This window comes from Megascapheus bottae, chromosome 20, assembly GCF_031878675.1.
Source record: "Megascapheus bottae isolate mThoBot1 chromosome 20, mThoBot2.hap1, whole genome shotgun sequence".
Lineage (NCBI taxonomy): Eukaryota > Metazoa > Chordata > Mammalia > Rodentia > Geomyidae > Megascapheus > Megascapheus bottae.
Genome location: NC_143528.1, coordinates 16,744,465 through 16,769,885, shown reverse-complemented (window position 1 = coordinate 16,769,885; position 25,421 = coordinate 16,744,465). Strand labels below are relative to the sequence as shown.

At 38.5% G+C, this 25,421-nt stretch overlaps 1 protein-coding gene across 1 annotated transcript; it reads left to right on the top strand.

Annotated features, from left to right (window-relative positions):
* Window positions 1-2,650: 2,650 nt before the first annotated feature.
* On the top strand, window positions 2,651-24,555 carry Frg1 (FSHD region gene 1). Its single transcript, XM_090354046.1, has 9 exons — window positions 2,651-2,889; window positions 4,661-4,731; window positions 15,825-15,950; window positions 16,813-16,870; window positions 18,091-18,205; window positions 19,455-19,559; window positions 22,028-22,119; window positions 22,607-22,717; window positions 24,451-24,555. The coding sequence occupies exons 1-9, from the start codon at window positions 2,828-2,830 to the stop codon at window positions 24,485-24,487; spliced, it is 777 nt and encodes a 258-aa protein (XP_090210172.1). The 5' UTR covers window positions 2,651-2,827; the 3' UTR covers window positions 24,488-24,555.
* Window positions 24,556-25,421: the final 866 nt, after the last annotated feature.

Genomic DNA, 25,421 nt, shown 5'->3' with positions numbered 1-25,421 from the left:
TATTTTAAGGTTATGTTATCAGATGCATACAAATTTAGGTCAAATATAGAAGACAAGCCTGTAATCTTAGCTAAAGCATCAATGTGTGAGAAGTAATGCACCTACTACCCGGCAAATGTAACTGTAACCCCTCTATACATTACCCTGACAATTTAAAAAAAACCCATAAAATAAAAAAGAAGCATAAGTAAAATTTGTTCTAAAGATGTCTCCCAGGCAAAAATGAGATCCTTTTTATTAAAAGTAGAAGCAAAAAAGGGATAGATGTGTATTTCAAGTGGAAGAGCACCTGCCTAATAACTAATTATACTAGTTGTTTAGAAATCTTTTGTCTTCATAGCGAAGTGATTATTATGATTATACAGAGATCATATTTATTCTAATAATTTTTATTAGAATACATAGAGTGCTTACTTGGCTCTGCTCAAGATTGGTGCTCTACCACTTGAGCCACATTTCCACTTCTGGCTTTTGCTGGTTAATTGGAGATAAGACTTTTCTGCTTTTCTGCTTCAAACTCCCCCCCTCATATCACAGTATCCTAAGTAGCTAAAATTACAGGCAGAGACTACTGATGTCAGCTGGTTTTCACAATGAAACAAAAATGTGGACAATATTTGGAAGCATTCATTCTTCCTTTTAAAAAATATAGTGGTACTGGGATTTGTACTCAGGGCCTCAGCTTGCTAGGCAAGTGCTCTCTGCCACATAAGCCACACCCTTAGGCCTTTTTGCTTTTTCCTTGCCTTTGCTCAAAACCAACCTTGGTCTACACTCTTCCTACCCACAATCTCTCTCACAGCTGGGTTGAGAGGACTGTGACACCATGCCTGGCTTGTTGAGATGAGGTCTTGCATTTTTCTGAGGCTGACCTTTAACTTTGATCTCCCCAGTCACCACCTCCCGCAAAGCTAGGATTACAAACATGTGCCACCTGGCCCAGCCTACATTCATTATCAGCCTCTGCTATGGTCCCAAAGTGACTTCAATGCTTTAACAGCATTTATTTAGACCACAATGGAAACCACGTGGTAGGAACACCTCTGTTGTCTGCACTTAGTGTTTTCCTTCACTAATGTGAAACCCCAGAAGCACAGGCTCTGCATGTGTGTACATATGCTATTTATTTATTTAGCAGTGCTGGAGGGCAGAGTCAGGGCCTTACAGATGCTAGGCAAGTGCTGGATCACTTTCCTAGTCTCTCTGCTTCTCTAAGGATGGGAAAACCTATACTGAAAATGGTCAGGTGCCCTAGGTGATTCTTAAAAGAATTTGAATTATTATTTAATTGGGGTCAGGGGGATTGAAAGCTGGCAAAGGAAAGTGAAGCAAACCCTAGGGTGGTTTCCCATCTTTTGGCTTTGTTGGCATTCAAGCTAGACAATTCTTTGTGGTGGAGGTGTGTCTTGTACATTGATACATACATGGAGCAAGCACCCATATCCAATTCCCAGTTTCTCCCAGCTTTTTTTAAGCAATAATGTACCCCTATCGTTGGAAATTGTCCCCTAGGAGACAAAATAGCCCCTGACACATCATCAGAACCACTTCTTTGGGGGGAGAGGGTCAGAGTATTTAGCATGTTCTTAATTATGGATTAGAAGATAAAAGACTGAGGGATGTCCTCAGATATTAGAACTGCAATGCCAAGTGGAGACTAGTTTGTACAGGGGCTAAATTAAAGGTCTGATGGCAGATGGAATACAGAGGCTAGAATTAGAGGATGGCAGGATAGGCTAGACCTTAATCCCAGTTGTACAATGGATTCAGCATGACTTTTTAGAAATATCCTGATGTCAGAGCCCGCTTTGGCCTTGAATCACTCATTTATCATAATAAAATCCAAAGCCATCTGATGATACAACCTGAAACAACCACCAACATCACATTAGAATCTAAACACTATGTGCAGCACCCAGATCTCAGCAAAGCACACCTCAGCAATGGTTACTGTCTGAATCTCTTGTAGTAGCTCCCACCCCACCCCACAGTGAATGAATCACACATCCCCATTCTGGGTCAAGTGTTCTCAGGAATGCCCTGCTACCCTTCTAGAATTGTTCTTTTTTTTTTTTTTTTCTGAGTGTACTTGCTCAACCAACAGCCTTTTGAAAGGCGCCAGGGGCCTCAGGCTCTCGTCTTCCCTGGTGCACCCTCAGAGCCACACAGAAAGCCTCTCAATCCAGCCTCCACCACACCGCCACCAAATCCCCAACCGCACTGGCAGTGTGGAAGGGAACCCTGGGTACTGAATAATCATTCTTCTAGGCCCCCTCGCCCCTCGTGGAACAATTCAATCAACCATTAGAGGACTGAAATGGCTACAGTGCTTGCCCCCGGGCCAGGACCCCAACCCACTGCTTGCCCTCAGTGCTGCCCACGTCCCAGGCTGCGTAGGCTCTAGGATGGCTGCTCCCGGCCCTCGGACCCGGTCGGACTCATTTTACCCTCTGGTTCTTCCAGAGACCTAGCAGGTGTGCCTCTAAAGGTAGGAGACACCGACCACTGCTGTTAAGCCTGGCGTCCACCAGAGGGCGCGTCTAACACGGCTTTATTCACTGGTGGGGCTGGGGGGGGGGGAAGTTCCTGACATCCGGGACTTCCGCCACTGCGAACCAATGAGCGCGGGAGTCGTTCGTCCCTCGGCGGCCGCCGTAGCGCCGGCCGCGCGGGCCGGGTAAACAGGAAGTGGGGTGGTTTGACTTGTTGGGGGAGATCGGTATTTTGGTGGAAAAGGCGGGTTCCTGAGCGCAGCTTTCGCCGCCTTAGCTAGCCGTTTTATCTGACGTCGGGCTCGCAGCTCTTTCTACTGTGGTCCGTGACGAGCATGGCCGAGTACTCCTACGTGAAGTCCACCAAGCTGGTGCTCAAGGGCACGAAGGCCAAGAGGTGAGCCCGGGGCTTCGGGGAGCCGTGAGGAGGGGCCCTGGGCTCTGAGCGGGGAACCCGGGCTCCGAGCGGGGAATCCGGGCTCCGGGAGGGGAACCCGGGCTCTGAGGGGGACCCTGGGCTCCGAGCGGGGAACCCGGGCTCTGAAGGGGACCCTGGACTCCGAGCGGGGGCGCTGGGCTCTGAGGGGGACCCTGGGCTCTGAGGATGACGCTAGGGATTGGAGGGGGACCCTGGGCTCTGAGCGGGGAACCCGGGCTCCGAGCGGGGAACCCGGGCTCCGGGAGGGGGACCCTGGGCTCCGAGCGGGGAATCCGGGTTCTGAGGGGTGGCCCTGGGCTCTGAGCGGGGGCCCTGGGCTCTGAGGATGACGCTAGGGATTGGAGGGGGACCCTGGGCTCTGAGGTTGAGGCCTGGTTTCTTACGGAGGGCCCTGGGCTGTGAGCCGGGCGGGGGACCCTGGGCTCTGAGGTGGAGGCTATGGGTTGGAGGGGGGCCCTGGGCTCTGAGGTTGGACCCTGGGCTCGGAGGGGGAGCTTAGTTACCTGAATTGGCTTCCTGTCCTGCACCCCGGACTCTGCGTGATGGTCATGGATCTAGTCTGGTCGTAATGATAACTTAACTTACCATCAGTTAAGTCATCATCGGTTAAGTCATCAGTATGTCCTTGATGACCGTCATCCATATGTATTTGGCTTCTTTTACTTAGCATAATATCCTTGCTGGAAAAAAAAAAAAAACCTTTGCTGGTCATTCATATTGTCGTGCAATGTACTTGCTTCATTTTATGATTGAATAATATTCCTTTCCATGATTATCTTATTTTTAATACATCTTGTTCACCCATTCATCAGTTGCTGAATATTTAGGACATTTACACCTTGGGTCCACCAGGAACAATGCTGCCATGAATGTTCTTAGTTAGGAGTGTAAAAATACATCGTTTTGGGCCGGGAGTTTGGCCTAGTGGTAGAGTGCTTGCATAGCATGCATGAAGACCCGGGTTCAGTTCCTTGGTACCACATACATAGCAAAAAGCCAGAAGTGGTGCTGTGGCTCAAGTGGTAGAGCTCTAGCCTTGAGCAAACACAAGACAGGTTCTGAGGTCAAGCCCAGGACTAGCAAAAAAAAATGTAAATAAAAGGCTATTTTTAATATATATATATATATATGTCTTTTCTCTTGGAAATATTACTTAGGAGTGGAATTACAGACATAATGATTACTCTGTGTTTAACTTTTTTAGAAACTAAATTGTTCTAAAGAAGCTTTGTATGCAGATACATATCAACCCTTAATTCTATAACAATTATACTGTGTTTTTCTTTGTGTGAAGGACAGCTGGTTTCTCATGTCTGATTCTGCAATATGCTATAGATATTTGTTTTAATTGAAGTGTGTGAAGGAAATTGGGCCTCACACAGATGTGTATTTGGGAAGAAAGGGAATATTTTCATAGCCTTTCAGATCATTGTAGAGATTCGCTTTTAAAACTGTCAGAAAGTGCCAAGTGAGCTTATTAAAGGTTAATTTCAATGTGAAATCTGAAATCATTTCAATAAACTTTTCATACTCTGTTAAATGGAAAAAAAAAATCAAGGCCAGACAGTCACACTTAACACATGGAACACAAAACCAGAACAACTTTTCAGTCTCTTAAATTCTTGTAAATAATCAAAAATCATTCACATTCATAGATCCCTATATAGCAAGTTTCCATCTAATGATATTTACAAATCAGTATATCTAGTCTTATGTATTCTTCTCCTAGTAAGAAGAAAAAGAGTAAAGAGAAGAAGAGAAAAAGAGAAGAAGATGAAGAAACTCAGCTTGATATTGTTGGTGAGTCCTCTCAGTTCTTTATTTTGAGAGAAATTAACATTTGAGAGCTTATATAAAGTGTTTTCCTAACTTAATTTTTTTTGTCTTAAAGTGCTTAAGTGTCATTTATAGTTGCAGATTCCTTTTATTTTCCAAGCATAGTAGATACTTCATTATCAGAACAGTGTGCAGGAAAAGACTGACCTCAGGTTCAGTGGACACTACTCATTAGCAGTCAGATGCTAACTATATATATCTACCTATAAATGAGCATTCTAAAATCAAGTATTTTACAGGTTTTTTTGAAAATGCATTAATTTTAGTTGTAGAAGTCAGTCAGCAATTTACCTTCAAGGGAAATGTAATCATAATAAGAATAATTGTACTGTTAAAAACGGAAATGAGGGCTGGGAGTTTGGCCTAGTAGTAGAGTGCTTGCTATCATGCACCAAGACCCAGTTTCCATTCATCAGTACCACATTCATAGAAAGCTGGAAGTGGTGCTGTGGCTCAAGTGGCAGAGCGCTAGACTTGAAGAAAAAGCCTAAAGACAGTGCTCAGGCCCTGAATTCAGGCCTCAGGACTGGCCAAAAAAAAAAAAGAAAGAAAGAAAGAAAAAATACACACACATACACACATACACACACACACACACACACACACACACACACACACACACACACACACACACACACACACACACACACACACACACACACACACACACACACACACTCTGAAATGAATGGAAACTCTTAAACAGAATTGAGCATCAAAGTAGCTTCTAACTTCTAAAATGGTACCAGAAACTATCTGTCTCAAACACACAACCAATTATTTATTGTCCTCAGTTTTAAAACATGATAACTTACATTTTGAAATGGTGTGAATTTTGGCTTCTTTAAAACTGTAAAATAGAAATAGGTCACTTGCACTGTGTCCCAGCATGTGGCAGTTGAGACAGGATGTATTGAATTGAAGGCCTGCCTGTGCTACATAGCAAGTTCTAGTCCACTGGAGACTTTGTTTCAAAAAAAGAAAAAGAAGTGATTGTATATAGAGATTCCCTTCTTGAATACTTGTTTGTTAAACATGTCATTTGAAATATGATGTAAAAATCAATGTTAATAAATTCTTTAAGAAAAAAAAGAGGCAGGGAGTTTGGCCCAGTGGTAGAATGTTTGCCTAGCATACACAAAGACCTGGGTTCGATTCCAGAAAAGACTGGGTGCTGGGGCTCATGCCTGTAATCCTAGCTACTCAGGAGAATGAGATCTGAGAGTCACTGTTCAAAGCCAGCCAGGGCACTACAGAACATGAGACTCTTATCTCCAATTAACCTCTAAACATGGGAAGTGGGGCTGCGGCTCAAGGGCTAGGGTGGTACCCTTGAGCTGAAGAGCTCAGGGACAGTGCCCAGGCCCAGCCCAAGGACAGGGTTCAGGCCCTGAGTTCAAGCCCCAGAACTGGCAAAAAAAAAAAAAGGGGGGGGGGGGAAGGAAGGAAGAGGGAACACAAGTAACTGATTTTACTTTTCTTGAATTCCTCTAGAAAATGTCTAGACCTGGTCCGAAAATGAATCTACATTAGTAAAATAGACAAAAGGTAATTTTTCCCCAAGGATTATGTCTAGTTTTAGCAGTATCTTCCCTTAAACTAATCATATATGTTAAAGTTTACTTTTTTTTTTTAATGTGTGCTGGTACTAGTGCTTGAACTCAGGGCTTTTTAAGGTGTTATTGTTTTTTCATTCAAGGATAGCACTCTACCACTTGAGCCACAGTTTCAATTCCAGCTTTATGATGGTTAATTGGAAGTAGGAGTCTCATGGATTTTTCTGTCCATGGTGGTTTCAAACACTGATCTTCAGAACTCAGTCTCCTGAGGAGCCACTCAGGTGTGAACCATGCCCACCCACCCAGCTGAATTTATGTTCTTATCTCATTAAAATAATAAAATTCAACAAATTATGTCTTCTTCAGGTCTTCCTTATAGTTCTAAAATTTTATTTTTATCTGAAGATAAAGATATGTGTTCTCTAATTATTGAACCACAGGCAAATATGAGTTGGAGGAAATGTTAAATCCCTGGGACTTTTCACAGTGTATCTCTATTTTTTGAATGTGATGAACTCTCAAATTCAATTCAATAAACTTTTGTAAAAGAAAAGGGGAAAAAAAAAAGAGGGAACAACATAAAAGTTGTATCCTGAGAAATCTCACCATGTTTTAAAAGAACAAATTAATCCTGAAGTTAAGACAGTCTCAGTAGAGAAAGGACAATGAGTGAACCAATGTACCAGCTATATTCACAAGACAATTTGTTAGAAATGAACTTTACAACTTGGGAGGGGTGGAGGGAGGAAAAATGGGAGAAAAATATGTGAAGGAGTAACAATGTTCAAGAAGTAATATACTCACTACATTACAAATGTAATTAACCCCTTTATACATTACCCTGACAATAAAATAATTTTTTAAAAGACAATTTCAGGGTAATAATGTAGATGTAGATTTTCTGCATTAAAAGGTATAGGTAAATATTTGTCAAAAGTTTGCCAAACATTTGTACCATTTTACTGTTTCACTAAGAATCAGAAAGGGATGGAAGTTCCTGTTGCTCTTCATTCTTGCCAACAGTTGATAGCAATATCAGCCCTTTCTCCCACTTTGGTGCTCTTTTTAATTTTTGTTTTTTTGTTGTTGTTTGGGGTTTTTTGTTTGTTTTTTGTTTTGGGTTTTTTTTGATAAGCTGAAGTTCTTTTTTTCCCTAAAGCTTTTTGCTCTTTCTCTTTCTTTAATAGTTACTGCCTTATTTCTCTGTATTAAACAATGCTTTACTTACCTCAGGTCAGACAGAAATTCTACATTTTTTTATAGTCCAGGCCCCAGTGGCTCATATCTATGATTCTTAACTACTCTGGAGGCCGAGATCTGAGGAGCATGGCTTAAAGCCAGCCTGGACAGGAAACTCATAAGACTCGTATCTCCAATTAACCACCCAAAAGCCAGAAGTAGAGCTATGGCTCAAATGGTAGAGTGCTAGCCTTTAGCATAAATAGCTCAGACAAAGCGCTTAGATCTTCAGTTCAAACCCCAGAACACACACACACTCTCTCTCTTTCTCTTTCTCTCTCTCTTCCTCTCTCTCTCTCTCTCTCTCTCTCTCTCTCTCTCTCTCTCTCTCTCTCTTTCTCACACACACACACACACAATTATATACATGATAGATCTTGAACTTGTCATCCATTTCAAATTAATTTTTAGTATAATGTGAAACAAATGTCAAGGTTTAGGTTGTTTGTTCCTTGAATATGTTTTACTTCTCCATTAAATTTTTTGGAAGGCTGATGATATAACTCATTGAAAGAATATGTACAGGGTCAGGCTGGGAGTTTGGCCTAGTGGTAGAGTGCTTGCCTAGCATGTACGAAGGCCCGAGTTCGATTCCTCAGTACCACATACATAGAAAAAAGCCGGAAGTGGTGCTAAGGCTCAAGTGGTAGAGCTCTAGCCTTGAGAAAGTCCAAGGACAGTGCTTAGGCCCTGAGCTCAAGCCAGGACTGGCAAAAAAAAAAAAAAAGAAAGAAAAAAAAGAATATGTACAGGGTCCTGAATTCATCCCCAGCACCATGAAAAAATTAAGTGAACAAAGAAACAATCAAGCTGCTTTGGTCTATTTAAAATCATCTGGCTAACTTCACATGATCTTGATTTATTCTGTCCCACTGAAATATTTTTCTGTTCCATTAATGTCCTTGTCTTTATTACTGTAACTTCACGAATTTTGACATCAGGTACTATTAGTCCTCCCACTTCATACTTCTTTTGGGAAAATTAACTATGTCTTCTATATTTCCATATAAATTTTAGGTTCAGCTTATCCATTTCTTAATAAAACCTGTTATATATTCTGGGGAAATTATATTGAATCTAGATCATGTAGGGAGAATTGGTATTTTTAGGCATGTTGCTGCTATATTTGTCCTTTTCAGTATAGCACTCTTGCACATCTTTTTTTAATTCCTCAAGTATTTTTTAATTTTATAATGCTGTAAACGGAATTTAAATTTTTTATTTTCAATTGTTTGCTTTTGATAATTATATAACTACTTTTTCTATATTGAACTTGAAAGTGTTAAATTCACTTTTTTCTACTAGTAATTTGTTTAATTAGAAAGTCAGAAATCACCAATGTTACCTATGAATTTAGTTTTGTTTCTTTCTTTAGAATACTTGTATCTTTTGTTTCTTTTACTTATTTTGTACCAGCCAAAATGTTGAGAAGTAGTAAGAATAATCACAATTATGTTATTCCTAGTCTTAAGCAGAAAATTTTCAATAATCCTCTATATCATATGAATTTTGTGAAATGTAACTTAGCTACAAGAGAATGAACAGATTTTAATGGTCTGCTCAAGAAGTTTAGGTAACTGTATACACCCATGAAACCATCTTGCAAAACAAGCTGTCAATCATTTCTATCCTTCCAGGTAGTGTTCTTGTGGCATCATTTTCTTTTTTAAATAAAAACTGTCCTCATCTTCCCATTAGCCAGAAGGCTCCGTCTTGAGCATGGTAACTACCATGGTAACATCCAGTTACTCTGACCTCATTTTATTTATGTGGCCTTCTGGTCATCATGTTTTGGGGCCTTCCTATCTCCTGAAGTGGTAGCTTTGAATAAGTTCATCTTGGCAAAATCAAAAATGGAAATTTCTTCAGAAACTGACACCGCAAGAGATTTCATCCTAGCTACTGAGGACACTGAGAACTAAGGGTCAGAGTTCTAAACTACCCAAAGCAGGAAAATCCTAAGAGACTCTTTGACTGACTAGCAAAAAGCTGGAAAGTGGATATCTGGTTTGATTCAGAGCTGAGCCTGAGTTGAAAAGCTAAGCAAAAGTGTGAAGCCTTGAGTTCAAGCCCTAGTACCAGCACAATACAGAGACAGACTTCAGACTTCAAGATGAAAGACTGCTATTTTCTGGAGAATAAAGGAATTCTGGAATGTGACAATTTCTTTGGATTGGATTTCATAGAAGTTTGTCACTGAAAACCTGTGGAATGCCAATGGATAATTGCTGTTATCTGAGACTTGGCCTCCTATTTAGGCATGAATTCAGTCACCTGCCCACCCTCCCCTATGCTGTATTGCCTCTCCATCTTACACTATATGATGACATCACTACAAAAAAAACCTTTGGCCTTGGACTTCCCAACCTTCAGAACTGTTCAAAATAAGCCTCTACTCTTTGTGTGTGTGGGGGGGGGGGGATCATGGGGCTTGAACTCTGGACCTGGGCACTGTCTCTGCGGTCTTCAGCTTAAGGTTACCACCCTACTCTATGAGCCACAGCCTCACTTCCCCTTTTCCAGTGATTAATTGGAGGTAAAAGTCTCCTTTTCTTTAGTGCCCAGGCTGTCTTTGAACCTTGATCCTCAGATCTCAGCCTCCTGAGTAGCTTGGATTACAGGCATGAGCCACCACACCCAGCTGCCTCTACTCTTTATAAATCTCCTCACCTGGGGTATTCTGTTTTAATAGCACAAAATAGACTAAAAGAGTGGACTGACTGGAAGCTCTGGCATAGCATAAATTTGTTCAAATGGAGAAGCCAAAATCCACAGCTGAGGAAGGAAAAAATTGGTAGGAAGGAAGGGATGATATGGTCCAGAAAGAAATTACTTATTACCTGACATATGTAAACTGTAACCCCTTTGTATATCACCTTTATAATAACAATAAAAATTAAAATTTAAAAAGATGTTCAAGATCCTATATAATTAGTATTTTTATGGGTATCTTTTTTCTAAATGAGAGTTTCATCTTAAACTTAGTATTGAAAGTGTTCAGTTCTGTCAAATGCTTTTTTTCTTCCTCTGTTGAGATGCTTGCATTGCTTTATTCAGAGGTTCCTCAAAAAATTTCCTTGATTTCATGAATAATCCTTGACCTATTTTCACATTTATTTAAACTGCACTCAGCTATGATGTGATTGTTTTGGCATATTAGAACTTTTTATTTCAAATATATTTTAGGATTTCACTATTTATGTTGATGACAGATAGTGGACTTTCATTTTTTGTTCCTCACAGGGCCTTGCTCTTACTAGGCAGGCACTGTACATTCAAGACATACCTCTAGCCCTTGTCCCTTTTTTTTTTTTTTCAGATAGGCTCAGACTTTTGCACAGGACTGACCTCAAACCCTGATCCTCTTATCTATACCTCCCACATAGCTGGTATTGCAAGTGTTCGAAATCATGGCAGGTTTGTAGATTGAGATGGAAATCTTACTCGCTTTTTGCATGGCCTGACCTTAAGCTACAATCTTCCCTCCCAAGTCACTAGGATTATAGGTGTGAGCTACCACTATGTCACACACACATGAATGTTCTAGTTTTTTGTGGGTGTTCTAGGGTTTGAACTCAGGACTTCAAGCTTAGTAGGCAACTAAGTCCTGAACTTCTTGAAGCCATACTTCCAGCCAAGATTAAGTTCCTTTCTTAATACAGAGGCTTCTCATTAAAGATAGTGGATTAGATTCATCCACTTTGTTTTTTAGAAGGAATTCTACCACTCTTGGATTAACAAATCTTACAGACTGTAAATAATACTTCATAGGACCCCAAGAATTACTTAGTTCAGTACTCTTCCTGTAGGATATAGGAAGCTCGTCAGAAGTAGTTGTTGACCTGTTGGGGATGTCATGCTACCTTTTTTTCATATTTACCTTGTGTTTGCATTTAGATTTGTACATCTGACATCACTTGTCTTACAGTTAAAATGTTTTCAGTAGTTAGTAGGACTGGACAGGGAGGTCATGGCGTGGTTCATCCCCACAGGACTGGGGATAGGTTAGCAGTATGGCTTTTTTCCCATGTGCTTAAGGAACCTCCAACACAGATCAACTGCAGGAAAACTAACTGGGCTGATGTTACATGCGCATTCAGGGTGAGTCTGGTTAAAGGTCAGTTGTCCACTTTCATGTTGCTTCCTTTTTTTGTGTGTACCAGTGGCTGCTTTATAGTCTGCAGACCAGTCAAGCTCTTGGTTGCTACACCCATCCTCCTGTCGATGAGCTCTGAGGCAGCAGATAGATCTTGGGGTAGTTCTTTTCTAGTCTGCTTTTTCAGTGTTTTTTCTTGGCCTGTTTTGTTCGTAGGGCATTTCCACTAATGTCCTTGTTGGTGGGGAACAAGTAAATCACTGAGTTCTTCACCCATGGTGGAAAACTGAGGGACTTAAAACGTTACACTTTCAGGTTTCCCATTGTTTCAGATCCTGTCCCTTAGCTTATCACTCTGTAGTGAGGCTGATGCGGTGTGGTGTAAGTTCCAAGTCCCACACCTGGGGTTTTGAGGCCTGCCTGGTATCAAACCTCTATAGCACCAGATAGCTTCAGATGCTGAGTACTTTGACAGCTAGATGCTATGTCTGTAGTCACCTTCAGGAAAAATGGGGTCACTAAGCCCCCAACTTTTCACTGCCTAAGTTCTTGTTGTTGCTTTGAATTCTCAACTTGCCTTCCTGTCTTAGCCTTTCTCTTTCCACAGCTGTGTCTTGTGGTGTGGTTCCTTATTTTCTAAGCCCTTGATCTGTGACTCAGTCTCTAGCCTTCCTGGCCACAGGCTACTTACTGACTAGGAGCTAATGTAGACCGGTCTTCCAGGTAGGTCCTACAATCTGAGCATTCCAGCAGCCAAGGCAAGGGCCCTTTCTTCTTAAGTGTCCATCAAGCAAGGAAACTGCTTTCACTAGCTGGGTGAGGCTGCCTGGTGCTTCTCTAGCTCTGATCAGGAGCCCTCAGCTTGCCTGATTCTAAATCTCTCCTATTTGTTGGCCTTACAGTAGCTGGCTATTGCATAAATCCACATTCCCCAAATATTCTTCAGTCTCTGAGAGTCATAGTAATCATCTAATCTGAACCATCTCATCTACCACCGGAGGGTAGATCATTTGTTTTTTGAAATGGCATACTGTAATGAAGTTGCTGGGTAGGGCTGTCAACTTTGGAGCCCTCATTTAACTCTTCCTCTGTGTTTATCTCTGACAATCTGCTAGATGTCCCAGCACTTCTCCTCGTCACCAAATGTCTCTTAGTTTCCAGGTCTTCCCTGCTTGCTGGCAATCAAGGTAAAGGAATCACTCTGTAATTGGACCTCCATCAACAGAAGCTAGATCTTTTGCTTCCTGAAATGATCTGGGGGCAGTGAAATTGCAGTCTGTCACACTGGAAGGAAGCCCTACTTCCTCTCGCAATCTACCTGTTTTGACTGTAGGACAATGGCTGGGTGTTCCAGAAGGCACTGATGGATGACAAGTTGTTTATTTCCAAACTCATTTTATATCTTAAGGCCTGCCTGGTTTGAGTTTGCTTGCATCTAGCTCATGTAATCTGATCCTCCTGTACCTCAGTCTCAAGCAGAAGGCCCTCCTAACAAGATGGTTTAAGGCTTGTGGGAGGCATGAATCTGCCCCCAAAACAAGGTTTACCACTCCATTGCAGAGGCTACCAAGCTCACCTTGTAAGCAGGCTTCAGCTCCTCCTTCCTAGCCTCCTTCCCTACCAGCTGTATCAGAGAACTGCTGCTCTTGTCTGTTTATTGACTAGCACAGTGATTTCCTGTACAGATTATACATACCATTTTACATTTCTACTGGAAATGCATAAGGATTTCAATTTCTCTACATGCTCCCCCAAACCGTTTTTCTGTTATGCTTTATTTTGTTTGGTTACAGTAATACTAATGGGTATTAAGAGGTATCTTTTTTAACATAAAATGCCTAACAATTAAATTCATACTTGTTAGGTTGAAACCACATGGTTTTATGTACAATATTTGTTTCTTTTTACTTTCTTTTTCATTATGGCTTTGATTTGCATTTCTCTAATATCTAGTGATGTTAGCATCTTTTTTATGGGCATTCATTTCATTCATTATTTTTTTTTTTTTTGCCAGTCCTGGTGCTTGAACTCAGGGCCTGGGCACTGTCCTTAGGCTTTCTCAAGAATAGAGCTCTTCCACTTGAGCCACAGCACCAATTCTGGCTTTTTCTGTGCATGTGGTACCAGGGTTTCGTGCATGCTAAGCTAGCACTCTACCACTAGGCCACACTCCCAGCCCTCATGTTTTTAATCCCACTTTTAAATGTGTTGTTATTTTGGAATGTCTGTATATGCTGGAAAGTAATCCCTTACCATGTATGTGATTTCCAAGACTCCATTTCTGTGGGTTGCCTTTTTAATGTGTTCTGATGCACTAAAGTTGCTAATTTTTGTAAAGTCTTATTTGTCTGCTTTTTTTTCTATCTTTAAGTTGTATGCAAAAGGTTTCCAATTCAACGTGTTGGTTATGACTACACTGCATCTTGATTAATATCACCTGTTCCATTCTGTCCTATCTCCCAATCCCGCTCATCCTCTCAATTTACAAAACTTCTGATAAATTGTATTACTTGTAATACTTTGATAACTGTAGACCTAGGAAGTTTTGTATAGTATGAACTCATTTTTAGAAAACTTTGATAATTAAAATTTCCAAACTAATATAGAAGTTGAATAATTCAATTAATAATTCAACGCAATTATGAGTTACATTATAATTATATGATACATTACTAATTATAGTTTATTATTCAATAATTAAACTATAATGAATTTTTCATATACTCATACTCTTCAATATTAGTAATCATAATATTTTTCTGGCTGTACAAAAGGTTTTATTTGTACATGAGCCATTTTTTTTGTCTCTGCCAGTCCTTGGGCTTAAACTCAGGGCCTGGGCACTGTCCTTGGACACTTTTTGCTCAAGGCTAGTGTTCTCTGCCACTTGAGCCACAGTGCCCTTCCAGTTTTTTCTGAATATGTTGGTACCAAGAAATTGAACCCATGGCTTCATGCATACCAGAGAGCACTATACTACTAGGCTACACTCCCAACCCCATGAACCATGTTTTTTTCTGGCAACTTTTACATAAATCATAGATACTATGATATGTCAGGGTCTCCTTCCCTCTGTTTTATACTTTTTCTTTTTTCTTTTTTTTTTTTTTTTTGTCAGTCATGGGACTTGAACTCTGGGCCTGGGCACTGTCCCTAAGCTAAGGCTACTGCTCTATCCCTTGAGCCGCAGGGCCACTTCCGGTTTTCTGGTGATTAATTGGAGATAAGAGTCTCACAGACTTTTTAGTGCCCAGGCTAGCTTTGAACTGTGATTCTCATATCTCAGCCTCCTGAATAGCAAGGGTTGCAGGCGTGAGCCATTGCGCTTGGCTTGTACATACACACACACACACACACACACACACACACACACGCACGCACACACACATATATATATGCTATTATCAGATCTTGCAAAATTAACAAGAATACCTTAATATCTCACATCCAATTAATATTGGTTGGTTTCTGTTCTATTTAATCTACAATTCAAGTGAAGAGTTTAGATCTTTTTCTGTTAAAATACAACTTTTAAGTGATTGCTAAATCAATTGAACTTTTTGATTAGACATGAGTGTTCATAGACCTACACTCTGCTTATTTTATTTCTAATCTAAAATCATAGTTTAAAAAATCAGAGTTAAGTCTACAGAAAGTTTCTCTTATTTTTGCATTTCATTTTCACAGTTTGTTACCTGCAGCCAATTGTGGTGGTCTGAGAATATTACATAGAAAATTTCTGAAGATAAACAAGGTGTTGTGAAAATATGCACCATCTGTGTAGCAGTTCACAATAGACATTGATACTAGAAAGGGTGCATGGATGGGTGGATAGGATCTGGAATGAAAGAATGAAAGAAATTGTTCTGTGTGCCATTTTTATACCTTGGCTTGTTTTAAAGAGAATCTAATCTTGTCTGTGGAGGTAACTGCCTCAGTCTACCCATACACAAACAAGTCAATAAATGTATAATTGTCGAAATCCAAAAGATTACTAGCTTTGACAAGTAGAATACTTATGCAAGATGTTTCCATTAGGAGAAAGTGAAGAAAGGGTAAACGAGCTTTCTGTATTATTTCTTAAAACTGCAAAATAAAAGCCTCTTTAAATAAGTTGTATATAGTGACAAAACTTGAGCAAATTTAAATACTTTTTTTTTTAGGCATCTGGTGGACAGTATCCAATTTTGGTGAAATTACAGGAACCATTGCCATTGAAATGGATAAAGGAACCTATATTCATGCACTTGACAATGGTCTTTTTACACTGGGAGCACCACATAAAGAAGGTTTGTATCTGATGGAAATAACACATGGGAGAGGCCCTGTAAATTGCAAACTTTATGATGTCCATGCACAGAAGCCAAATTCTAATTAGTCTGAAGCACATTCCAAATGAATAGAATTATTGCATCAGACCTTTCTGTTTTTTTCTTCCTTAACCAGTTATTAAGCCAGGTGTTGGGTGGTTCCCACCTGTACTCCTCTGTAGTCAGGAGGCTCAGATCTCAGTGAGTAGAAAGGACAAGGAGAACTTTTTTGAGTTAGAAATTTCAATTTCTGTTTTCTTCCTTTTGCCAAAAACAACCTGGGTATAGTTAACAAAATTTTCTCAATGTGTAACTCAGGAGAAGCACTAATGAGGTCTAAAGTTATTAGAAGGTGGAAAGGAGTTTTGCTCAGTCTGAATGGTTCCCTTGAATAAATGAAAGCATTTAGAATTTCAAATGTTCAATTATTTATTTATTCCAGCACTTGGGAGATGGAGGCAAAAAGATCAGGAATTTAAGACTGACCTAGACAACATAGTGAGTTATCAGCTAGCTTGGACTGCAATGGCAAGGCCTTATCTCAAGGGGAAAAATTCCTAAATCACAAAAAGAAATGCCTTGGGCGTGACTAAATAAATGTCATTCCAACTTATAGATTATGTTAGAATATATGTCATTCCAACTTATAGATTATGTTAGAATATATGTCAAAGTAGCCATGTAGTAATATAATCAAATTATATTCTGAATTTTATATTATTATAATTGTGTCCAAATAGCTTAATATTCTTGCATTTAATTGTTAAGAGGGAAAAAGTATCTATTTTAAAGCAGAGTATCTAAGAGACGTTAATACTTTTCCATTTTTTTTTTCCTGTAGTTGATGAAGGTCCTAGCCCTCCAGAGCAGTTTACTGCTGTCAAATTGTCTGATTCCAGGTAAGCTTGAGTTGAACTATTAATGAATAACTTTTTAAATTTTTTTTCGTGTGTGTGTGTGTGTGTGTGTGTGTGTGTGTGTGTGTGTATGGGTGCGTGAGCGAGCATGTGTGCTCAGAGCCTGGGGACTAAGCTTTTGCACTCAAGGCTAGTGTTCTACCACTTAAACCACAGCACCAATTATGGCTTATTTTTGGTAATTAAGTGGAGAAAAGAGTCTCCCAGACTTCTCTGTGCTGGTTTCAAACAGCAACACTCAGATCTCGGTCTCCTAAGTAACTAGCATTACAAGTGTCAGCCACCAGTGCCCAGCTTAAATTTAGTTTCATTCATTAAAAAAATTCTAGTTAGCTAGATATAGCATGATGCATCTAGCAGGCTGAATAGGAGGATCAGAGCTCAAAGACTATCTAAATGGCCAAACCTATCTAAAAAAAAATGTTAAGAAGAACAAAGCTGATATCATTCTAGTTGACCTCTGTGGTTTCATTGTAGGCCAGCTTGTACTACATAGTAATACCCTGTCTCGGAAAAAAAAGTTGATACTCTTCAATGATTTTCTTTTCTAGGAATGTCCTCTAAAGATAAATAGCAATTTTACATAAAGAAAAGATATAAATAGGATTTTTATAATGTTAGAAAAACTAAATTTTAATACAACTGTAATAGAAAATATGCATTTATTAAAAATCACATTCATGAAGACTGCATTTGGAAAACGTGTGTGTGTGTGTGTGTGTGTGTGTGTGTGTAGAGTGAGAGAGAGAGATAATGTAAGATACAATGCTTATATTAAAAAGCAAAATATAAAAATGAGTGCCAGTGACTCATGCCTATAATCTCAGTGATTCAGGAGGATGAGATCTGAGGATCATCTGATGTCGAAGCCACCCAGATAGGAAAAATTTAAGAGACTCTTACCTTGCATTAACAACAAAAAGCCAGAAGTCCTAACATTGAGAAAAAAATGTTCAAGAACGGTGTGTCTAAGCCCTGAGTTCAAATCTTAGGATCAGCACTGAAGAAAAGCAAACTATATACTGTATGTATAGAACTACAATGTCAAAGATGGCAACGACTAGCCATATTTAAGCAGAGAATACTAAACATATACATATACCCAATGCAAAGGCATACATACGTGCATAGTACACATAGTGCTTACGTTCTACATTTAATATTCTAAGTTTTTAACATTTATCTATCTTATTAATCTCAAGAATTGCCCTGAAATCTGGCTATGGAAAATACCTTGGTATAAATTCAGATGGACTTGTGGTTGGGCGTTCAGATGCAATTGGACCAAGAGAACAGTGGGAGCCAGTCTTTCAGGATGTAAGTGTTGCTGTTATAAAAGCTTCCTGTCAGCCTAACAGAAAATCTTGAGTGGTTAATGAAAAGCATGCTTTCTTAGTCACATGTAGAATTTACAGAATTAGTTTTCAAAGTTGTATTTAATAAGAGTAAGCATAGGGCTGGGCCTGTGACTCAAAAGTGGTAAAGAACCAAAGGAACAGAAGGCACATGGTAGCCTTAATATGTGGCTATTAGATCCACACAGTACAAGAGCGAGGACTCAATATCTGCATAACCAATGCTATGGACATGGTACTGGAAATATAAACACAACTACATAGACATAAAAACCTATGACTACAGACATAATGTTTTATTACATAGATTAGTAAGTATGTAGGACATACAAACCCTCAGCCTAATTTTAATTGTTCTAAAATCTAAGTGCCAGTGATTGTATATAGAGATTCCCTTCCTGAATACTTGTTTGTTAAACGTGTCATTTGAAATATGATATAAAAATCAATGTTAATAAATTCTTTAATAAAAAAGTGGTAGAGAATCTATCCATGTTTAGAAACATCTCCTTAAATGGTTGTTTAATCAGCTTAAATAATATAACATTCTATGCACAAAAGTCCTCTAGATATTAATTCTTAAATTCAGAGCCACCAAAGACTGGCTTTTACTTACAACACCAATAACTTTGTTAAATGTTTATGTATTAGGCAGTTTTTAATTGTCATTTTTTATTTGTTAGGGTTTGAAGTCAAGGCTTTGTGCTAAGCATGTAGTCTATTGTTCCAACCATACCAGTAAACCTTTTTGCTTATGTTTTAGACAGAGTCTCAACTTTTGCACAAGCAGGACTGAACAGCAGTTCTCCTAACCACACCCAGCTATTGGTTGAGATGGAGTCTCCCAAATTTTGCCAGGATTATCTTGAGAGGTCCTCCCAGTGCCTGCTTTATGAGAAGCTGGCAGTGCAGACTTGACCTACCATTCTTGATTTTTACTGTTTTAGGAAAGCACTTTACCAGTGCTTTCTATTGTCACACATTTTACTGTCTTTAAACCAATATTAAACTGAACTAAATCAGCTATATAGAAGAATTTATAAAAAATTATTTTCATATTTGAGTAGTAAGAGACAGGTTGCTTGAGTTTTTTTTTTCTCCATGTTCTTGTATTTCCCAGATTTACTATAAGTTTTTCTGGGAAAAAAAAGTGCATCTAAAGTTTTATTCTGCAGGTATTCTCATAGCCCTCTTTTTTTTTGTTTTATTAGGGGAAAATGGCTTTATTAGCCTCAAATAGCTGCTTTATTAGATGCAATGAAGCAGGTGATATAGAAGCAAAGAGTAAAACGGCAGGGGAAGAAGAAATGATAAAGGTAATCATGATATTTTCTTGCAGAATGACATGTCGCTTAAAACAATAGTCACTTTAAAATTCTAATTTTTATAATGTGATGTTCCACATTTTTTGTATTTTTTAAAGTGGTATTATAAAGGTGATATACAGAGGAGTTACCATTTCATAATTCAGGCAATGAGTACATTTTGGGTAGGGGGGTGCGCAATGTCACCCTTTCCCTTATTCTCTCCCAGTTTTTCTATCCTGTACCACCCACAAGTCCATTTTCAACCTAGTGTCTAATGAGTATTACTGCTGCATTTTTTCACCTTTGGTGTCAATTTGTCTCCTACATGCCCTCCCAAATACAAATAAATGATTTTTTTTTTCCAGTCCTGGGGCTTGAACTCGGCCTGAGCACTGATTTCTCAAGGCTAGAGCTCTACCACTTGAGTCACAGCACCACTTTCCAGCTTTTTCTATATATGTGGTACCAAGGAATTGAATCTGGGTCTTCGTGCATGCTAGGCAAGCACTCTTACCACTAGGCCAAACTCCTGGCCCCACACTTTGATTTTTTTAATAAACAATATTAAGAACTGATTTGTATAATGTGGTTGAAAGTAGAGCTGTCTTACTATATCATTTATTGATGTAGCATCTCCATGAGCTTTTTAAAAGCCTTTCCTACATTTAAAATTTAATTTTTAGAACATGATATGTTGTCAAAGTAGAAAAAAATTTAAAGTACAATTAAAATACACTAATAAAATGTAAATAAGGGACTGGGAACATGGCCTAGTGGTAAAATGCTCGCCTAACAAGCCCGAAGACCCGGGTTTGATTCCTCAGTACCATATACATAGAAAAAGCCAGAAGTGGTGCTGTGGCTCAAGTGGTAGAGTTCTAGCCTTGAGAAAGCCCAAGGTCAGTGCTCAGACTCTGAGTTCAGGCCCCAGGACTGTCAAAAAAAATAAAATAAAGATGTAATATATATATATATATATATGTATGTATGTATATGTAATTAAATAAATCTAATAAATAGTTTTTTTAAAAAGAAAAGTTGAAATTTTTTGAAAAATATGAATATAGTAGACACAAGGTGTGTACACGGGCCCAACTAACTCTAGGAGTTTCTATATTTTGTAACAAGCTGCTCTTCATTATATAGGCCATGAGGAAAATGCTGGTTAGAACTATTGTCATGTTTAAATTATGTTTTCATTTTTATTAACTTACATTAGTTACACAAAGAGAGATTTCATGATTATATTTCTACACCCACTTACAGTATTAGCCAGTCTACATTTCATTTGCACTTCTATCAAGAAAACACTCACAGGATAAAGTAGTTTTCATATGAAGTTTCCTGACTCTCTTTAGTCAAGTCCCAGGAGTCTCTGAACAGTTACCACCAAGGACTCTTCTCTTTGTCATTTCATGGCAGGCTCTGATAGGCTGTGTCAGTCATCAGCATCTATGTCCTGGCCCTATCTACCAGAACACAGATCCCTCCCAACAAAAGTTGTGCTATTTCAGTGCCTAGCCAGCAAAGTTCCAATTCTTCTGACAAATATATGGTATTGATAAATATGGTCATTACGTTATAACTAGTCCTAGAAGTGGAATTTGGGCCTCAGAGATCATTTAGAGACATATCTTTTAGGTTACAAATTGCTAGATCTATGGCTCATCCTAATTGCTATATCACAATCACTTAATTTTTGGAAAATGATAGTAAATACCTGCCAGAACTTAAAAGAAGCTGTACGTAAGATTTTAAAAAGATGGATACCAACTAAGTAAAAACAGTATGTTATGTTACAAGTTTTAATGCATTTGATAAATCTATACTAAGTAAAATAGGTACTTACTTAAGCTCTCTGAATGATAATGAATATTATCTACCAGAGATAGTTTGACCCAAGTATATTTACTTTAAGGCCAAAATTAAATTAACAGAAATGTCTTATTTATTATCCTGAAATAGTTTCAATTTATTATTATTATCCTTAAGCAGTTTCAATTCAACATGTCAGTCTGAGTACAATGCATTTTAGTCAGTGTTACAGCACCACCCCAATACATGTTCCATTAGCTGAATTGTTGCATAATTACTTACTCTCGTCTGATCTCTAATGTTTTTCAAGTGATTTTTTAGAGTATTTTTATTGTAATTAATAAAAGAGTTACGTGATATTTGCCAGATAGAAGGTGCATTAATTCACATATATTTATTCCCTTTCACATGTCTTGGTCCCCATTACCCTCCCCTCCACTCCTCAAATGATTTTTTTTCTTAAGTGTTTTTGATCTAAATAATGGCAAATCTTTATATAAGTTATAAGTGAAATTTAAAAAGCTTCTATCACCTTTTTCTGAATCTAATTTCTGAACTATTTTTTTTCTTAAAATATCACCTAGAATATTCTTGCTTAACAAGTAGAATGAATGGGGGAAAATACATACATAACCTGTTGGGTTTTCATTTCCCATATCCAGATTAGATCCTGTGCTGAGAGAGAAACAAAGAAAAAAGATGACATCCCAGAAGAAGACAAAGGAAATGTGAAGCAGTGTGAAATTAATTATGTGTACGTAATCATCTCCTCCAGACTCACAGCTTTATAGTGAAACATATTTTAAGCCAAAGAAAAGGAAGAGGAAGCCTATAGGAGATCGTGGGACAAAGCATTAAACCAATATGTTTTTCTCCAGATCTAATTTCCCTCATTTTCCTCTTAGAGCCAGTCACTTAAAGCATTAGTCAGTTCTATAACTGTCTATATTTGGCCACCCACGTCATGCTCAGGACACAGAGGGCTTCAGCCAATATTTCCTGCTAGAATGGGGCTTTGCAAGCTACCCAAGAAACAACTGTTTTGGTGGGTCAAAAAAGTCATTTTGTTCAAGCGCCACAACCGACTTCTCCCCCAAAAGTCATTTTGTAGTTGAAAAAATATAGATTATCAGAGAAATGAATCATTTTTTTAAGAGTGAAAAAACTTAAATGTTTATAATCTCAGTAAAAAAATATATAAAATCAAAGGTTATTTTTCAGTGAATATATTTTCTTTACAGAAAGAAATTTCAGAGCTTCCAAGATCATAAACTTAAAATAAGCAAGGAAGATAATAAAATTCTTAAAAAGGCTCGGAAAGATGGATTTTTGCATGAGACACTTCTGGACAGGTAAATATATGTTTATATAATATCAACTATTTTTGTCAATCTGAATAGCTCAAATCCTGTATCTCATTTGTGTTCTTGTGTATGGGGCTTGAACTTAGGGTCTGAATGCTATACTTTGGGGTTTTTTTGGGGGGGTGTGGCTCCACTTGAACCACAGTTCTACCTTAGTGGTTAGTTGGAGATCAGAATCTCTTGGACTTAACTGCCTAGGCTGCCTTTGAACCTCCATCCTCAAGATTTCGGCCTCCTGAGTAGTTAGGATTACAAGTGAAAACCACTGCCAACTAGCTCTTATATGTGTGTGGGCTTTTTTTTTTTTTTTTTCCCACCAGTCCTGGGGCTTGAACTTAGGGCCTGAACACTGTCATTGTGCTTTCTCAAGGCTAACACTCTACCACTTGAGCCACAGTACCACTTGCAGCTTTTTTCTGTGTATGTGGTACTGAGGAATTGAACCCAGGGCTTCATACATGCTAGGTGTGCACTCTACCACTAGGCTCCATTCCCAGCCCTTCTGTGTATGTTTTTTGTTGTTTTGGTTTTGGTTGTATTTTTTTTTCCTGGTCCTTGAATCTGGGTCTTGGCACTATCCCTGAGTTTTTGTGTTCAAGGCTACCACTCTGCCATTTAAGCCACAGTTCCATTTTCAGATTTTTGTGATTAATTGGCAATAAGAAAATCTTATAGAACTTCTTGCCCTGGTTGGCTTCAAACCTTAATCCTCATATTTTAGCCTCCTAAATAGCTAGGATTACAGGTGTATGCCACTGGCATCCCACCTCTATGGTCTGTAGTATTTAGATTTTTGTCTTCACTTCTGTTTTATTTGTATGGTAGTATTACTAGAGAAGATATAACTTTTCCCTTTGGGGCTGGGGGTGGCAGGGACCAGGAGAAAATGAGACAGGAGTTAACACTGTTCCAAAAGAAATGTACTCATTACCTTACTATTGTAACTAACCCATCTGTACATTACCTTTACAATAATAGTTAAATTGTAGCCAGGCACCGTGGCTCACGCCTCCTAGCTACTCAGGAAGCTGAAATCTGAGGATTGTAGTTCAAAGTCAGCTTAAGCACTAAAGTCCATGAGACTTTTATCTACAATTAAGCACCAGAAAACTGGAAGTAGTGCTGTGGCTCAAGGAGTAGGGTGGTAACCTTGAGCTGAAGAGCTCAGGGACAGCACCCAGGCCCAGAGTGCAAGCTCTACGACTAACAAAAAAAGAAAAGAAAAAATTGTAAAAAATAAATAAGAATTATAAGTAGCTGTAGGTGTGGCTCAAATGGTAGAATACTTTCCTGGTAAGTCTGAGGTCTTGCTTGAGTTCACATAGTAGTTCTGACCTGAAATGCAGTAATTGACTAATATGCATTAGAAAGATATGAAATATAGCCAGGGTATGGATTCTGAAATAGAACCATTTGCCCAATAACCTTAATCATTTGTAAAAATACGTAAATGCTACCCTTAGAGCAAATTTACTTTCATAATTAAGTTACCATTGTGAATTGAAAATGGCCTAAGTCAACATATGCTAATTTTAGGACACAAATTTCATAAGACTAGAATCCATGTTATATAAAAACAAAGTAGGAAAATAAAATCTAATTAAATGTTTAATATAACTGTGGTAATATAATAACCAAACAAACATAATTTCTGTTTCCTATTTTAAGGTAGATATGTATGGTATATTTTAAATTACTTAACTTTTATTTGTCTTAAACAGGAGAGCCAAATTGAAAGCTGATAGATACTGCAAATGAAAAGGATATTTGTTTTTGTCTCCCTTTTTTTTCTGAATAAAGTATTTGGTGGATCTGCTTTTACAGAATATTGGGGCTAATGTGGAATTATTGCTTAAATCACGATTTATCAGTATTCTTCATGAACTTATTTGTCTTTTTTTGATTACCTGTTGTAGAAGGTCTAGTCAGACCAGTTCCACTCCTGAATTTTTATCTTGTTGCCACACAATTCATGATTAATCACTACGTTTAGGGGGAAGTAAGAAACACTTATATCATGATTCCAGTTCCACTCCTAAATTTTATCTTGTTGCCACACAATCCACAGTTAATCAGTACATTTAAAGGGAAGTTAGAAACACATCAAACCATCAGCAACACTTTGATTGTCCCTCTTAGTTTTGTTTGATTTGGTTTTGTTTACACTGAGGATGAACCCAAGATTTACTCCTGCTAGAAAGCACTCAATTACTAACCTCTTAAATAGTGCCCAAATCAAAGACAATTCAACTATTTCTTACAAATATGGGGCTGTATAGAAACCAAGAGTCATCTTCTAAGCAATGAGACAAAAAGGAAAAACAGTATAAAAAGGCAAAGTAGGCTTAAAACAAAGGTGGAAGAGTAATATTAGGGAAGTTGATTAATTAGAACAGTTTAGTCATATTTGGATATGTATGTGATTGATTCTCTTGTGTGGGATGGGAACTACCAAATGAGTTCAGACACTATGTATTTTCTCAGGCCTGTCTTTCTGAGTTCCTAAACATGGTATTCAGAATGCTGATTGTAGGGAATGTTCCAACTCTTAGGTTGTTATCAGATGTCTGGATTTCATCATAGGAAATAATGATTCAGGGCTGAAGTTGGATCTGACATCTGAATACTTCTGAAAGTTCATGTTGAATCCATGGTACAACTAAAGGAATACTGCCAATTCTACCATTTATAT

Coding starts and splice junctions, on each gene's coding strand:
- Frg1 (XM_090354046.1), top strand. CDS start 2,828: ATGGCCGAGTACTCCTACGTGAAGTCCACCAAGCTGGTGCTCAAGGGC. Junction 4,732..15,824: donor AACTCAGCTTGATATTGTTG/GTGAGTCCTCTC, acceptor TTTTTTTTTTAG/GCATCTGGTGGACAGTATCC. Junction 15,951..16,812: donor GGGAGCACCACATAAAGAAG/GTTTGTATCTGA, acceptor TTTTTCCTGTAG/TTGATGAAGGTCCTAGCCCT.